Consider the following 18217-nt stretch of genomic DNA (forward strand, 5'->3'; position numbering starts at 1 on the left):
TAAATACATATACACCTATGATTAAAAATAAACATATATAGACATTGTTTTAAGTAGGCAAAAGTTTAAAAAAAATTTCAAAGTGTGAAACGTTATTTTTTCTCTTAATCATGCCCTCATTCTCTCTTAAGATTGTTCATCTTGCCCAACGTGTGTCAGTTCGGGTAACTTTGAATTTCTGTTTGATATTATCAGCTGTGCCCCCCACCATGACGGTAACAACTTCCACTTGCTCACTGAAGATAAATTTTAAGATGTCATGGTAAATAATCACCCCCTCAAATCCTTTGCCTACTCTGCAAACACTTACAATAACGTCGTGATGCAACCACCATTTCACTCATCTCTCTTTTGCGAACTTTCCAGGCTTGAATCTTGGTCTTGAGGTACCTTGAGGTATACTTTTCCTTTATCCTCCCGAACAAAGTGATGGTTTTTGAATGACCACTTTTTAATTAAATCCCATTGCGACTTTCATGATAACAGCTTTGAGGTGGTGGCCCCCCAAGTCCTCCTTTAAAGCTGGACAGGCCGATTGCACCACAAGGAAGTTCTCAGAAAGTAAGTTATTACAATCACCTCACTTGTTCCATTCCTGTTAAAACCATAAATAACCTCATTGTCCTAAATTGACATACTTGACTCATGAGTGAACACTGTCATGAGGTAGTCAATATTTATTAGAACATGCAGTTCTGCTATTGTTACACTCCACCCTTAGGTGGCCTTATGGGACGAACGACACTCGACAGGGAACACACACACACACACACACATACAGCTTTAACACCATGAGCCTACATTTATGCCCTTCAGAATGGTTCATGCCAAGAAGTCAACAAAGAGTGCCCATCAATCACCTTTATTGAATGAAGCAGCACAAATGTTTACAGAATATTTTTACTTCAACTTGTACAAAATGTAGTTGTACCAAAGAAAATATTTCAGTGATATTAGCTAAATTAAAAGTTTAATGTGCAAATAACAAAAATAAGACATAGTGTTATTGACCTTGGATAATACTATGGTTAAGAAATTCTGACCTCTTAAAAACAAACAAAGAAAACAAAAACGCTGACCAAGCATTCTGCCTGCCTGCCTGCTTGACAGCATTGTAGTAGTTTTAATATGTAAGAACTACTGGCACATTCTTCTCAAACCAAGACAAATGAGCTCTGCTGTCAAAAAGTTGAAATTCAGAGTTTACTTTTGCATGAAAATTATTAACACCCTTGCATTTCAAAATTCACGCTTTCAGTTACACAAAAAGCTAAAACTGCAATTCTTGTTAATGGCCTTTGATTTGAAAAAATAAAAACAACAAAAAAAAAAACCCAAACAAAACAAAAAACCTCCCTGCTGTTTAGACACATTATGACATTAACATTCCTGGAAGACTACGCTGTGTGTCTATAGCACTGGTGAAATGTGAGTGTGTTCCGCTGTATGCAGCAAAATTATTATTATTATTAGTCCTGTATTAGAGGGGAAAAACAGTCTATCATACATGTTCATCTGTCTTTGTGCTTGTGAATTTCAATGTGCAAATCTGTGTGTGTGTATGTATGTCTGAAAGTGTGAATGTTTTAAGTGGTGCATTTTGATGTGGATGTGAGAGCCTGTGGGCCCCCTGGGACTCAGTGCTTGCTGCCTTAGACAGGTAAGACTGGAGGCCTCACAGACCAAACAGTGCATGCACACTGTGGAGAGCGCTTCTGGTGGTCATGGCAAGTTCTTCATAGTTAATACTGCTGGCGATGCAGTGCTAATCTAGGCACAGGGTTAGCCTTCTTTTTCTGCTGGCCTGCCCCCCCCTGGCCACTGGAGCTGGGGTGAGGAGTGGCATACTGAACCTGGGTCATCCAGCTCAGACAAAGCTTCAGAACTCAACTAGTGGCTGGTTCTTTCCTCTGATGCTGCAGCATGTCTGTCACGCTCACTATGTCCTCCTCTGGGACCTACAGAGTAGAGAAAAGATAAAGCCGTTTTAGTTGAGTTTTTTGGCCACTTCAGGGCAACAGAATAAGCTGTAAACACCAACAGTGACACACTATCACTTTCTAAAACAAAAACATCTGACCTTTACATAAGCAAAGTAGTAAAATCAGATCATTGCTTTTATTATTGTTTCAAAAATTCTTCAGACTCACAGACTTCACCTAACAGAATACTGATTTCCAAGTGCCAAAATCTCACTGTTAAAATAAACATAATTTCATTCTGTGTCACCAAAATGCAGTAATTTCTATGGAATTCACTGACATTATCTGGAAATTCCCCTTGATATTATTCAAGATGAATGATTCTGACTAATTCACTTAAATATGAGCTAGAGAGTGACCTCCCATCATCTCATATGCACATGTTCTTTCACATGCTCCAGCGACACAACTATGTCCCCAATTATTTCTATTATTGCTACTATTCACTCGACTGCTTTCTAAATGACTTACGTCCTTTTCATTTTTTCTCTTTAAGAGATTTGGCTGAGGTGATTTTTCCAACAAATTAAGGTTTATGGAAAGAGGGTCAATCACAAGCCCACACACTAATAACTTAACAGGCCGAAAAACAAACTGATATTATCCATCATCACCGGCTACAGAGCTGAGGATTTGTAAAACACAGATTTTCAGATGTGAAGATTGTTCCTGCAGTTACTTTTTTTGTTAATCATATACAACACACACACACACACACAGAGTGATGTCACAGGTTGTCTAATTTATTTTGTAATCAATGGAATTTGCTATTATTAGGCAAACCTGTGGTTAACACCAATTCCTCTCAGGCTTGCAGGGTTTAGATAATTATAGAAATACATGCCAGTGACAAAGTGCTATGACCCATGACTTAGACACTTTATTTATGGTTATGTTACGCTCAATGACACATCAGCCTACATAGCACACAAATGAAAGTGAATTAACTGTCATTACTAGGTTAACCTTTGTTCGTCCTTTTCTCTCAGCTTTGGTTAGCATTTAGAGACAAGGCCAATTACACAGCCCAAGCATCTTTGAAGGCATAACTATCTCAGGTTGTATGAATATGTTTCATTGTGATACAAAGATAAGGGGAAAGCAGAAAGACGCAGGATGTTCATTGATGTGGCAATAAAAGAAGTATAACATAATGCAACACTGGTGCATCAAAAGGTTTTGTAGTTAATACTATTAAACCATATCTGAACAAGTTTGATCTTAGAAAACCCATCACACTAACCCACAAGTCTCGGTGAAACCAATATACAGAAACCCAAAAACAGTCATACATGATTCAAGATTTTTCATCTGAAGAGATGATGGAACTCATCATTCTTAATTGATAGTGGAGGGATGTTTCTTGATAATGCATTCATTACATTTATGTAGTAGGGAAATTTGGTTTGGCTTGTTTGCTCGGTGCAGACACCCTGCGATAAGTTTCTGGGTAATGGCAAAAAAAATGATCCAGATAAACTTTTCTTGGTAAGTTACAAGATAATAAAGATGACAGAAACTGCTGACTAAGCTGGCAGACAAACGTTGTTGCATTCAACACAACAACTGTTTGGTACATGGGAAAACAAAAATCAGTGCTGAGATCAGGAAACCACAGATCTATAACAAGGCAGTTTATTGTTTCTCACTGAAAAAGATTTTAGGCTGTGCATTAAAAGTTCTCAACACTGTCACTGAGTGTGGACATCAAAGTCAAACGTATGTCTTTCTGAATTTGTTTGGTAAAATTCAGACTCCATACAGACATGTTTTAAGCAAAGAGTCAATTGATGTTCAAAGTGTTTATGCGTTTAAAAGTGTCAAAATATTACGATGCAGTCATTTCATATTCAGTGATGAATAAATGCAAATCTAATTTATAGGATAAATGAAAAATGATCAGATTCATTGTACGAACTTACATATTACAAATTTATAGGCATGTTTAGATCAGTAGTACACCCCAAAACTGATTTAGAATCACCTGCCTTATTCATTCATTATGATTAAACTTCACAGGAATGTTGTTTATTGTATCATATGCTTGGTCTTTATTTGTTTACATCTCCCACAAGAAACAAAACCTGAAATCTTTAATCTTCTGAGCTAAAAATAATCATTATTTGAGTCACAAATTTACTGAGCTCATAGTTTTGACAGCAGCAGTGGTAGCCTGATTAATACTGTGCAGATGGGGGACTCACCAGAGCATGGTCAAAGCTGAAGGTGCTTATATAATAGGCAGAGATGTCGCTGTCAGCCAGGGGCTGAGATATCTGGGCAACTATACCACACTCATCTGAAAAATGGAGATGGAGAAGGAGAAAGAGAGAGAGAGAGAGAGTATGGAGGACACTGAAATTAGTTTCACAATCATTAACAGGTGTTATTAACCCATTTTGGAGAGAATAAGAATTTCCTTTACGTGTCCCACAGTGGGGAAATTTGTGTTGTCACAGCAGCATAAAGACAGCAATAAGGTGCAAAGGAAGTGAATCACAATGTAAAACTATGCAAAAACTATATAAAGTAGATCCTTAATGTATAAAACTAGATTCAACTAAATTCCTTTCCAAGGGAAAAAAAAAAAAGAGAAAAGTAATTGTAAATATCTAAATATCTAACCAGATGAAATTATAAAACAATCTTATGGATCTCCAGTTGTTGTCATTTTGTATAAAGTCTATTCTGTGGACACCTTTCTGGGACCGTCATACAAATGATGTGCTCTGTTTAAAAGGGAATGGCCTTACCAAAGCCCAGCGGTTGTCCCCCTATACGAACCATTCTCCACAGCTCTCCAGAGGAGCTGGTGAAGAGAAGATCAGCAGGAAACCTAGAGCAAAAAGGTTGAGCATCGGTTTTTACAGAGCAACGTAGAGCATACACAAGACCAGTACAGAGTTGGATTTGGAAAAACACTCTTTTAGCAATCGCCCGAAAAAAAGCCTGCAAAAACAGACTGCAAAACCACAACACCCACAAAGCAATGACAAAAAAGAGCAACTTAAGAGAAGTACAGCAAACAGCTATTAAAAATCCTGAATTAAAACTGTCAAAAAAACATCAGGACCGCAGAAAGCCTTAACTACCTTTACTACCTGAACCAAAGAAGCTCACTTTTTGCTGAAAGTGCAGAATTCATGCAATGAAAACTGCTGGATGTTGGTTATTTGTTTGTGCCATTCCAGCAGACTGGGTCAGTATAAGGAATTATGAACCCTTACTGTCTCTGAGCCTCAGTGTCCATCACCAGTGAGATGTAGCCATCAATGAGGGAGAATGAGAAGAACTTGATACAGTTCAAGTCCTGGCTGGGAGATGACTGTGCGTCCCCTTTGGGACTAGACAAGAGGAGACACGTTGGGTGAGACATTAGAGAGGCAAAAGTCGTCAGCAGCATTGATTTAAAAGAGGCAATTTGTTATATACTGATAATACATGTCACAAAATAAAAATATTGTCAAGATCAAAGAACAAGGTGTCTCAAATCATGTCAGGGCATATTAAACTGATGTGAAAATAATTATCTGTGTGGCCTGTCTGCCATGTTCTATGTAAAACTTGTGCAGTTTGCATCATGTGCTGCCACCTTGTGTTTTACAGAGGTATTGCAGTGGTGTGAGGAATCTCACCTGTTAGAGTAAAAGAGGACGTCAATGAGTGTTGTGGCGATGGATGGCAGTGTGTCCGGATCCAGAGACATGACACAGAACTGGTTCTGGGGGATCAGCACCGGGTGAACAGTAGGCTGGATGGCTGGAAGAGTATGGACAGTATTAAAATCTACATCAGAGGTACTGTGGATGTTCTTCAGAATAGATCTTTCTCATATTATTCTATTCAATAAAACAGAAAAATGTAACATTTTGAGACATCGTTAAAAATGCATTGTCATTTTAAAATTCATACATTTAGTGCAGGTGAACGTCCTCCTATTCCCACAACACACAAACACATAACCTGCAAGCAGCCCACACTGCCTCTCTGAACTTACTGATACTTTGTAGGTTATCATATATGTGATTACCTCACATCACATTCGCTATTCAACTCACTATTTCAGATTGTTTTTGATTTTGACCGCACAATGCAGAAAAATATAAATGAATGGTCTTATTTATTTATTTTTTTTATTTTTATTTTGGTAAGTGACCATATTATAAGCAAGCTCATTAGGTATTATTCCTTGCTTAATGCATGATGCGGAGGCCCAGAACGGTCCGATACGTAGCACTTGCAAAAGATGAGAAGCCTCTATTAATGCCTGCAATTTTCTTAACTTTATTTTTATCTTCTCCTTCACTCTTGCAGATGAAAGTAGTAAAATTAGAGCAACAATCAGGTCACTGCTGTGCCTACAACTTGCAAAATGCATTCTGCAAATCTAACAGTATAGCCGATGAGTGAAAAGTTTCCAAACCAGTCTAACGAACGTGTCAAGTTAAAAACAAACTTTTTTTTTTTTTTTGATGTTGACACAATGCAACATTTTAGATTTAGATGAAAAGATATTAAAAATTGTTAGAGGGTGGACACATTTTTGTTCTGCCCTCATAGTACAGCATGTCCTGCACTTTGCGGTGATATAAAAATAACTTCCTGTTAAGGACACAGCAATTCAGTGCAGTTCAAATGTTCTTTTGTGTTTGAAAGCTAGTGCAGATCCAGTCTGTTTGCATTGTTTCATTATAAAATGAAATATACCGTAATGTTTGTTTAAGACAAGCGCGCCTTTGTTAAGCACAACAGGTATCCTTAAACAGCAAGTTCCTCTTGTTATAAATACAGCTATCAGGTCTGATCAGGTTGACTCTTTGCTTTATGTCAAGTGTCTGTATCTAGACAGTGGTTAGTGTTATTCACCGGTCTCAGAGCATGACAAGAATAAGCTGCACACCTACTGCATCAGCCAGATGCGTAGGAGAGGGACAAGTAGGCCAAAGTTTGCATGCAAACTGGTGCACGCTGTCTGACTTGCATAATTTATTTAATTGCAAAGTAAACCTTCACCAGGCATATGGTTTGTGACAGTGACCCCATATGAAATGACAAGCATGTACCCCCAAAACTTTCTGTAGAGATAAATATAACAGTATCAATAGATAATCCTAAATGTTCCTAACAAATACAACAATGGATACATATTAAGTAACCGTAGTCATATTTCCCTCCATCCTATCAAGAGTGCATACACATTTATCCCTTTACTGTGTAGAGGGTTTTGCTTTTCTAGCTTCATGTATGATATGGGATATTGATTGTCATATAGGAAATTGATGTTTGGTGTATGCCTGGACAATGTGATTAGTGGCAGACATGCAGCCGCTCCATATTTAAGATGGCATTTACAGCATGTGCAGGTTTGAACTACACATTTACATTAATGTGACTACCTTACATTCAAATTTGACATTTGTGGAGTTACAGAAACATTATGCTGACTTTCGTAGGCAGGGAGCCAGAGCGACTTCTACACAAAAGTGACTCATACACGGTCTCAGTCACAACACCACCATCTAAAACTGCCAGAGGATTTACAGTGCAGTGCACAGATATTTCATCATCTGTGTGAGACCAGTTTCTCAACAGTGTTTTAAACTGGTCTTCTTAGTTTTTGTTTAAAAATTCACTTACTTCTGCATAATATTTTAGCCACAAAAGAACACTTGTACTTGAGTTACTCCTTCAATCACAGCGAAAAATAATGATGCATGGTTCAGTCACATAGCTAAGTATGTCAGTGGATATTCTCATTTGTCCAGGTCATAACTATCTCAAGGAGACTGAACTGAACGCAGCTGGACTTGGCTATATAAACATATAAACATCATACAACCAAATCCAGCTGCATTCAATTCAATCTCCTCGAGATGCCTAAGCACGAGTCTTTACACTTTGCACAAAGAACCTCAAGATGGTGCTAGAGGATCCTAACTTCATCCCTCTGAGACAAGCTTGATCAAGTGAATTCACATTAAATAGGACTATGACCTCTACCTTCTCTGCTGCTCTTTTGGAGGCCGTTGGAGACCTCCTGACAGTGCATGGGAACAGACTCTCCTCCCACCTCTTTGTAGATATTGAACTCCTCCTCCAAAGTCCTGATGACTACAGACAGGTCTTTCTCTCTCACCTACACAGCACAGGTGTGGAACACAAAAAATCGACGGTTTTAGAGCGAACTCCTCCGTAAACATTCTGTTTAAGTATATAAAGCCTACAATTTGTTCATTTGAGGAAATTCATGGCATGTCACTGACAAACTTCAAAGGAAAATTTCAGTTCATCCCCGTGTCGACCATTAATATACTTGCTGACGCAAATGTCTTTTAAGGTGTTATCTATTTCTGCCCACTCAACATTTTCACAAGTAACACATCAACTTCTCTTCTTTAGCTACAAAGATGGTAAGGAGACACATTGCAGACACTGTGGCTTCTTTTGTCTGACAGATTTCAACAGGACTGGAGGTTTGAAGTATTCATACATTTAGAAAATTTGAAAAAATTCTCAAGACTTCTCTAAATTATACAACAGTGAACAGCTCAGCGTGTCTCTTTCATTTTAATAAGAATCTTGTTAGCACTGATTAGACTGGAGTGGGGGAAATAAAAGATTCATGTAGACGGGACTCACCAGGATAAAGTCGGTCTGATACGTGGAAAGCATGAAGACGGAAACGTGCTGCTGGGCCAGAGGGGCAATGACCGACTTGGCGATCTTGGTCACGCCAACAGCTTGTGAGCTGCTGGAGGCGTTGCCATTAGAGACCACATTGAGCGGCAGCCAGATTGAGCCCTCTACGTTGAGATGCTCTGAGGGCTGGAGCTCTAAGAAAGGTCAAGAGTTAAAATCAGTCGGCATACATACAGTAAGCATGTCTTAAATCTTATGCATTGTAGTAAACATGCCCGGTTAGTAGTGATTTGCTAATTTGCTTGTGTCTCTTACTGTTCCTGTTTCAAACTACACTCAAATGTGCAGCAGGTCCTAACTTAAATTAAAACATCATCATTTAGATGTTGTTGATGCCATTTTAAAAGGGACACTGCACCCCATCTTTTACACATAGATGTCACTTTACTGATAAGGGGTACAACTTAACCTGCAACAAGAGCTTTATAATGTCCCCTGCGACTCTGGGGAGGGGGGGCTGTCCAAAGTATGTCAGAACATGTGCATCATAAACTGAACTGGAGTCATTCAGTTTGAAAGTTGAGGGACTTCAACAGGTCCGAGAAAGGTCAGATGAAATATGCCACTGGATTCCACTGTGGGGAATGTAGGATGCAGTGTTTTTTTGATCTTCTCCCATAGCAGGGATTGAAAAAGTCAGGATATGTCAGTCTTTGCTCAGCCAATTTTGATTTTTTTTTTTTTTTTTTTTTTTTGTAAACTGTCTCTTGCAAGTCCCTAAACCTTCATGGAAATGCAAAAACAAAGATGAAATTCAAATGACTGAACCAATGGTTGCTGGGTAGATTTACTCCTGCTTCATTACTTCACAAAGAAAGAACGAAAGAAATGGTTTCAGTTTGCTTTAAAAAAAAACAAACCGGTTCAACCTCTATAAAAATAGGAAAACAATAGATGTTTGATTATTAATCATTATTTGATTATTAAGATTAAGTAACAAGGACTAATGAATGACCAATGCAATGCAACAATTGCTAGTGTCAGTTTTACATTATATATGAGTATTCTGTCAAATTAGCAGCACCAGAACTACAGTTTTACCTTTGTTAAAATGAAAACACTGCTAAACCATTCCAAAATGCACCAGTTAAGAGGAACAACAGTCACGGTATACAGAGAATATGACAGACATACTGTATAAAATCTTTATGGAACTTAAAACATTTTACAGTAATTGTAATAGTGATTTGGTAACTTTAAAGTATAAGCCCCTTTTTAATGAAGTCGTTCACAAATCATCACCAATTTTTGTGAAATATGAGGCAGCATAAAGTAAAGACTTCCTCTTCTTTGCTGCTCAGTATAACGCATACACACTTCCTCTCCCCCACCTCTTCCTTTACCACGGAGCCCGATAAAGCCCCTAATATTTAAACCACACAGTGACTCAGGTAAAACTTAAGAGTCCAACAGCACCTACACCAGCACAACATAGCTACTTGACCACAGTGTGACCTGATACTAATGCATTAATGCGCTCAGACATGCAGCTCCTTGCAGGTGTTAAGGAAGGGTCAGAGTTCAACAGGGTGTTCCACTATACGTAGCTGTAACAACCCGAGTCCCTTAAGCCGAAATAGAAAAGCAGGATATTTCACTCTTCGTCATAAAACAAGACTCAAGTGAAAGCAGGAAGCTACATGGGAAACAGGTGTCTCTCCAGGAAGTAAACAAGAAGCTGAGAGAAAGAGATACTGGGGTGAACACCCAGGGTGATGTGCACCCCAACCTTTGGTGAAACATTAGCTTTCTCACTCTTCATACACTGCTTGACTTGTACAACAGAGCGAAGAACTTCTAAACACTGAGAAAACCTTCTGTTGTATGTTTGACGTGCATCTTCATTTAAAGTCTTAGAAAAAGGAGGCTTTTTTTTTTTTTACTGTTAAGCTAAATAAAACATTAAGAAATGATGTTTGCCTCCTGCAGTGAATACTCCTGTTTCTTTTTCTTTACTAACCTTCAAAAGAGCCAGTGTTCTGTTCTGGTTGGCATAATTTGTCACAGAGGGCCCCTTGTGGCTTCACTACATCAGCTTTCACCTCTTAAAATAGGCATTCAGTTAGAAGGAGAGCAAAGGAGACAGAGGGAGAAACAGAGCACCCAGAGGAGACATATGCCTTTTACAACTACATCTGTGACAAAAATGTCGGGCTGACAGTTACTATACTATTGACGGTGCCTCATGAGTGTAGTCAGACAGAAGGGTACAGTCTACAGGCACAACAAACTTTTTTTTAAATTTTATTTTAGTTTGTGAGTCTACCTGTTATTTTTATTTAAAGATCAATGGTTGTTCAGTGCATAAAAACATATCTAAAATTAAAGACAGATACCAATCACAGCCGACCAAAAGCCCAAAGTGATGTATTAAAAAGTTTAAAAAATTACTTAAATTGTCTGACAGCTTGACAATATTCAGTTCGAAAATTTTAAAAAAGGAAAAGGAAAGAAAGCAAAGAATTGCTGACATTTGTACTTGATAACAAAGAGGGAAAACAGTTTTTCTGTAAAGGTGCACTTGACCTTTTTATGTCGGAAGCAGCGAATAGAAGCAACAGCTGAACTACACACAGATAAATTCTCATATCCGCCGACATTCTCTGCGTGGGATGCTTTACAACAAAGGGACGAGAGAGGCAATAATGCTGACTCCGGTTCTCTTTGGACAGTGTTAACAAGAAATTTGACACTTTTTAACAGTGAAGAAACACAAAAGCTGAAGCTGATTTCTGAGGGGAGTTCAGTTCTCTGCTTCATTAAGGCTGACAAGACTTCTTCTTGCATAGACGTGTGCAACATTATTTTCCTAGACTGTATGGCCGTATACACCCATCCTACCTCCTGAGATCTGCGAAGGGAACAAAGAAGGAAGGAAGCAAAATTTGACCGGTAAAACAACAAATGCTGTGGCCTTATTCAAGACTACGTACTGGTTACAAGCTAACTATGTTTTATGGTTGGTGGCAAATACATGCAGAAAGTGACAAATAAGCTCTAGCTCTAAAACAACATCCTACAATACAAGTCAATATGTGGACTTAAAGCTCCTCTGCAGCCTCAAGCCTCTCACAACCAGCAAAGCGATCTTTAGGTGTAAAACCGACGTCGTTCCCCTTTAAGTTTCCAGTTTTGAACTTGGCAGTAGCTTCTATAAATCATTGTTTAGCTGACATTCTGCGTACATCTTTCATCATTTTCACCATTTTTAGTACAAAATGTTAAGCCAAGGTACATTAATTTCTTGTACTTAAGCTACCAAAAACTACTTCATGGTACCACTACATAGAGTACAACCGGCATGAGAGCAGTGAGAGTGTGGGAGGACAAACGCCTGGCTGGTGAAAGATATGTGTGCACAAGGATGTTATACCTTTGAATCCTTCCTCATCAAGGACGACTGTGTAGTTCTCAGGTGTCTCCGTCAGACTGAAAAACTTACATCTGAAACAAGAGAGAGAACACAAATGGAGACAGGCATGTATTTGGAAATTGAGAAAAGATGAAATGCAGGAGATAAGAAGAGAGAGGTGGAGAAAGGGAGTGAGAGAACAGTTATTCATCTGAAACCAACAAAAGGTTCAGAGATTCAGTTACCAGGTATGAAATAAGTGGGATTCTCCATACTTCACTGGTTTCAAGAAAGGACAAAGCAACAGCAACTGCTGTGAAAAGAGAGGATAGAACCAGCAACGCCTCCCCAAATGAGATGAGCTTTAGAATTCACAGGATTTTCTGCTGTGAAAATCAGACATGATTGTCTGAAGACGTTCAAAGAAGCAAAGTGCAGCTTTAAAAACAACAAAAAAAGTACCCTTCAGTAGCAACAAAGGACGGAATTAAAGCTTTGAACATACAGAAAGATGAATGAAAGAAGATATCAAATACAAAATACCAACTGTGTGCTCATGGTGGCAAAATGAAAGCCTCTGCCCTTCAGAAATCTTTAGTTAGTACTTTTTTTAATTTTAATTTTTATGCATGGATGACTGCTCTTTGTTTTCTCTGAATCCCTGAAAAAGGAAGCACTACATATTCCTGTTTTCTTAAAATGTCTCACTGGAGATACACCTTCCTCTTCCTCTGCTTATCAGTCAGCAGACGCTATTACAGCTGAGGCCTGAGTGAGACCGTCAAACTCCTGACTCAGCAAAAAATAATCCCTGCCATGAGACGGGACAATCACCCAACAGAGACACGGAGAGGGAAAACTGTAACACTAACCACAGGCTGTGCTAGTGAGCTGAGCCAGCCCATTGTGTTATAATACCCCCTCATTTCCTGTTGACCCTTCACCTTCCCCAGCTCACAGTCGCCTGCAGCTGGTGCATGCCAAGCATCTATCCTGCACGAAAGAATGATCAAGTTTAGAGCTGTACCACATGTGGAGTGCTTGCGTACAAGACAACGAATGCTCTAATATCACACCTGCAAGGCAGCCAAACCTCCACAACACACTGGCAGCATGTTGTTAATCAACTCGAGGCAAATCCAGCTGTCAAATCCATGTGACAAGTGTACTTGTTTGGTTTCCTGTTTGTGAAGTATAGATAAGATGCCTCACTTAAGCTTCATTACAGTATACTGACAAGCATTCTGGAAATCCATTTGCCTCACATTGTTTTTACAATCACTATGCAATGCTCCTTATCACTCAGTCGACTACAATAAGTGAAATGTGTCACTTTGTAGAACTCACCTAATGTCAAACCACAGCAAAGCAAACTGCCTTTACAGTACATCTTCATCTACCCTTGTCTCCACATCCACACATCAACAAAGCCCAGAAGAAGCAAATGTGTTGCATGATGTGTTGTATGACCGCAGTATAAATCAAATGTGTTTTTTTCACACGGCCACACTCAAAGGCGGAGTGAAAGCCGGCTGTCACAGATAAGTAGGAGACACAATATCATATGAATATGGGGAACGGTGCATGTCTTCAGACATACTCTCTTGGAAGATACTGTTGCACTTGCCAGTTCATGTGAAAAGTGACAGACACTGCTGTGTTCAGAACTTAGAGAACTTACACAGGGATACACTGATCATCAGCCTGGCCGATTATCAGATCCAATATTCTGCATTCATCAAATTATATATATAATAACATTTACATGTTGTATTAATAATAGCAAAATAACTAGCAACTAAATTATTGCAGAAACTGGAATTGCTCAGGTATCGTGCAAGTACCTCAAAACTGTACTTAAGTAAGGTACTTGAGTAAGCTGTACTTAGTTACTGTATATTCCATCAATGTTTACTCTAAACTTTGACATAAAGATTTGTTGTTTTTCTCTTCCTGATATCGATCCACCCCCCCAAGTTTTGACGTTGGTAGGTGTGGCCATTCAACAAGTGCTTCTGCAGATACATACTGGCAGCTTCAGAGGCATGTTTAGTTTTAACAAAACTTGTTCTACTAAGGCACAAAGTAACATGAAAAGGAGGACATGGGAAAAAAAAAACAAAGAGTCAAGGAAGCAACAGGTAACCAGGGAGCGGCCAAGTGGGGAAGATGAAAACCAAGCACACAAGAGTCTGGACTTTGATCCAGCAGCACAAAGCAACGGGTGGTAGCAGCTGTGATGAAGTGAGGGTTGTTGGTGGTGTGGTTTCTGCAACTGATGCTGCAGCTGAGGAAATATGATAAGAGTGGAGCAAAGCGATGTTGTCGACTGTGAGGAGCTCGCCTAAAGCTATCTCAGCCCCTGAGCGAGTGGACGAACCAGCACACAGCATTCTCACAAGCTCCTCTTTTCAGGACAGTGGGGGCTTTTTTCTATAAATCCCTGCTTGTTGTTACTATTTAGGGGGTGGGCGGTGGGTGTTAGTCCTGTGTAAACAAGAGGAATGAGAGCCCCAACCATCACTGAAGCAGACAAGTGGAAAACTCCCCACTGGGTTTCTGGCTCAGCTAAGGCATTGTTCCAACCCAAGCTCTCGTTAGTGAGCCGCCAAGCAGAAGAAAGGAGGACTGTGTGGAGCCTGCAGGGCTTCACCCACAGTACAGTAAGACTCATATACTGAGCTTTGATTATTACCACACCCAAAACAAAACAACTAGGGACAATATAGGACTACAAACTAACAGCATAGTCTGTGGTTCATATTTTGTCACTCATCATGCAAGGCTTCATTCACATCCTATTATGCTGACAGTTTGTGACGGCACGCACACACACACACAGTCCTCACTTTTGAGGGTATTTTTTTCTTTTTCACTTGATAAACTCTCAATAACTATAAAGTTAGTGGGCCTTCACAATAGGCTGGCCTATTGTGAAGATAGCAAGCATGCTGTGCTTCGTCAAATAAGGGTTTTAATTTCTAAACAAGGCAACCTTTCTGTCATCCTCTGCACCACAGGCATTTTAAAGCCTCAGGTGTGCTGGATGATGTTGAAGGAAAATAACTTCTTACAATATGGGACAAGTCTGGCTCCTAGAAGTGATTACCTCCTTAAAATTCTGCTCAGGACCGCTTTCAAATCACTTTGTGTGCATTCTCTGGGAGTTTTTCTCTAATGCTCTAATGAATAGCAGGGGCCTGAAAGAGGGAGATGACTAAAATCAACCGTGGCAATCAGGCTTGTTTTTGCTCCACATTTTGTTTTTACTTGCCATCAACTCGATCTTCTCCACCACTCCCCAGTCTGAATTGTCTATACCTTGACCAAAGAATAAAAAGAAAAACAATGATAAAAAAAAAAGACTGCTGCAGAAAAAGAACAGGAAAAACAAGGCAAAATACATCCACACCACAGTATGATGACATAATGCCAAAGCCTGCACAACAAAACAGTGAAAATCAGACCAGCCTGCAAATCCAAGGAAGTGTAGCCTGCATGTGTTTTCTGGATCATTCTGGGCACAGCCTACTTTGTTACTTTACAGACACTGAATGTTTCAAAGGGTCTGTTCAGATGAAAATATAGGCTCACACTTTTGAAATAAAACAAAATACTGACTGAGTAAATCAGTTCTTGGTCATTCAAAATTACTCATCACAAACCTGTTGGGCTGCACCTTATAAATACTGATGCAATCAGTAGCAAGTACATCTGTGTATTATTCACAGTGACTTGTTTTTTTTTTTTTACCTTATACAGTTGAGTTGTTTACATGATGGTGGAGTTCATCATGACACAGTGTGTCTGGCATGGACAGGTTAAAACCTGCTGTATGGCCCAATACTCTGTGACAAATGAGTGTGCAGTGTGTTTGTGCTCGACAGAAAAACGCACAAATCTGAAATCTCATTTCTCTATTCTACTTGACAAGAAACAAGTGTTTTGCAGGATCATAATCTATGCACGCATGTGTAGGTTAATAATGCTGTCCTGCGAACTCATTTTTTTAAAGGGCTATTCCGTTGCTGATACTCATAAGATGCTTACAATGGACCTAAAAGACAAGGTAATATCTATACTTCAGAACTCACAGGGCACAGAGGCAAACAAAGGATGAAAATCTTCCCTGACGTTTGCTTACAGCTCCTCTGCAGCTTAACACGAGAGCAGTAGCTGAGCCACAGCCTGGCCTACACCACAGGCAGCTTAAAGACAGATGCTGAACTCCTCTTCTAGCTATGCATATGTGGGGCAACCAAAGCGATAAACAATTATATAACAATGAGAGGAAATCCAGGGATTAACTGAAAACTAATGGCAACATGAGATCTGGACAGCTTGCAAACTGAATGTTGGATCTGGGTAAAAGGAGGTCAAGGGTCAAGTTTGTGCTGGAGATACAAGGTGTCAGTAAAATACAGTGGAAGGGCACTGCATGCTTTTTCAGCTGCTTGATCAGTGCAGGTCTTATAATCTCTAGGGGCAGCAGGGACGTTAAAGATATTCATGTATGCATTTTTTACATTTTATAATGTGAGAATGCAGTGTGTTGACTAAACTTCGCAGATCAAGAACGTAACGCAAATTACCAAGAAAAACTTCCTAAATTATATCATATACCAGATATGCAGTTTTCCAAATGTTAATCGTCTGTCATAAGCTGATGAAACTGCCTACAGCTACATGCACAGCAGTATGTCATTCATGGATGGCAGCAGAGCAGGACATGTACAGACAAACAGCCCAATATTGGTTCGGCCACTCAGTGAATGAAGAGGCGCTGTAGGTTCTCAAATATTCGTACTGGATTACCAGGCTCACAACAAACATCTGACCCCGATCAACGAGTCTTCTTACCTGGTCCTGTTCCGCAAAAAAATCAGTTTAATCAGTGGGTGTGTGAAATTCACCAGCCCATTCTTGGATATGCTGGTGACCCGTAGCCTGTGGTCCAATATGTGCAAGTCCATACTGTCGGTTGCGAGCAGTGCAGTCCTTTCTGTGTGTGCATGCGGCGGAGAAAACGCCTCGCTAGCTGCGATATCATTCAAATGTTAAACACAGGCCTGGATGATGAGCATGACCGACGAACACAAGCACCGCGTCCCGCTGTGTTTTGCTCACAGGACGAAAAACATCCGACGCAATCCGATTCCAGCCCAGCTGAACTACTGTATATTCAAATAAAGGGACAGCCCCACAAAGGACACGCCCCCTCCTCTTAAAGGTACAGGCATTTATTTTAAATGTCGCGCACATGTACGGAGAGTGGTCAGGTGTGAGGGTGCGAGCAGAGACTCGAGTTTTGTTATGGATTATGGACACCTTTGTCCATGTGTTAATAAATGAACATTTGGATCACTTTGGTCTCAAGATGTACACTATATGGATAAAAGTATTGGGACACATCCCTTTATTATTGAATTCAGGTGTTTCAGTCAGACCCATTGCCACAGGTGTATAAATTAAAGCACCCATAAATTAAAGACCCATGCAGTCTTTGTTTACAAACACTGGTGAGCTCTGTAAATTCAAGCATGGTACTGTGATAGGATGCCACCTCTTCAATAAATCACTTTGTGAGAGTTCATCCTAGCTAGATATTCCACGGTCAACTGTAAGAGGCATTGTTGGAAAGTGGAACCATTTAGGAACAGCAGCAACTCAGCCACGAACTGGAACACCACACAAAAGTCACAGAGCGGTGTTACCAAGTGCTGAGGTGCATGGTGCGTAAAAGTTGTCAACACTCTGCTGATTCCATATTAATATCAGGCATTATCAATTAAAAAAACTGTACAACTGGAGCTTAGTGGAATCTGTTTCCATTGCCGGGCAGCTGCGTGCAAGCCTCAGATCACCAAGTGCAATGCCAAGAGTCCAACAGAGTGGTGTAAAGCATGCTGCCACTAGACTCATGAGTGGTGGAACCGTGTTCAGTGGAGTGACTAATCATGCTTCTCTGTTCGGCAGTCTGATGGGCAAGTCTGTGTTTGGCAGATGCCAGGAGAAAGTTATCTGCCTGACTGCATTGTTCCCCATTGTAAAGTCTGGTGGAGGAGGGATAATGGTATGGGGCTGTTTTTCAGGGGTTGGACTGGGCCCCTTACTTCCAGTGAAGGGAAATCTTAATGCTTCAGCATAACAAGACATTTTGGACAATGCTATGCATTCAACTTTG

At 39.9% G+C, this 18217-nt stretch overlaps 1 protein-coding gene across 3 annotated transcripts; it reads right to left on the minus strand.

The window, feature by feature from the left end:
* Positions 1-846: 846 nt before the first annotated feature.
* castor1 (cytosolic arginine sensor for mTORC1 subunit 1) lies at positions 847-17219 on the minus strand. 3 transcript variants are annotated; one of them, XM_046385526.1, is made up of 11 exons: positions 16894-17219; positions 12055-12125; positions 11523-11532; positions 10642-10725; positions 8622-8815; positions 7983-8118; positions 5618-5741; positions 5210-5326; positions 4736-4818; positions 4187-4281; positions 847-1958 (listed from the first exon to the last, which is right to left on the minus strand). In XM_046385526.1, the coding sequence occupies exons 2-11, from the start codon at positions 12070-12072 to the stop codon at positions 1887-1889; spliced, it is 933 nt and encodes a 310-aa protein (XP_046241482.1). In that variant the 5' UTR covers positions 12073-12125; positions 16894-17219; the 3' UTR covers positions 847-1886. The 3 variants fall into 3 exon arrangements, with proteins under 3 accessions (XP_046241482.1, XP_046241480.1, XP_046241481.1); XM_046385524.1 differs by lacking the exon at positions 11523-11532; XM_046385525.1 differs by lacking the exons at positions 10642-10725; positions 11523-11532 and having other exon boundaries at positions 16894-17217.
* Positions 17220-18217: the final 998 nt, after the last annotated feature.

This window comes from Scatophagus argus, chromosome 4 (genome assembly GCF_020382885.2).
Source record: "Scatophagus argus isolate fScaArg1 chromosome 4, fScaArg1.pri, whole genome shotgun sequence".
Classification (NCBI taxonomy): domain Eukaryota; kingdom Metazoa; phylum Chordata; class Actinopteri; family Scatophagidae; genus Scatophagus; species Scatophagus argus.

Coding starts and splice junctions, on each gene's coding strand:
- castor1 (XM_046385524.1), bottom strand. CDS start 17,006: ATGGACTTGCACATATTGGACCACAGGCTACGGGTCACCAGCATATCC. Junction 12,126..16,893: donor TTTTTGCGGAACAGGACCAG/GTAAGAAGACTC, acceptor CTCTTGTTTCAG/ATGTAAGTTTTTCAGTCTGA. Junction 8,119..8,621: donor ATCAGACCGACTTTATCCTG/GTGAGTCCCGTC, acceptor TGTGCTGTGTAG/GTGAGAGAGAAAGACCTGTC.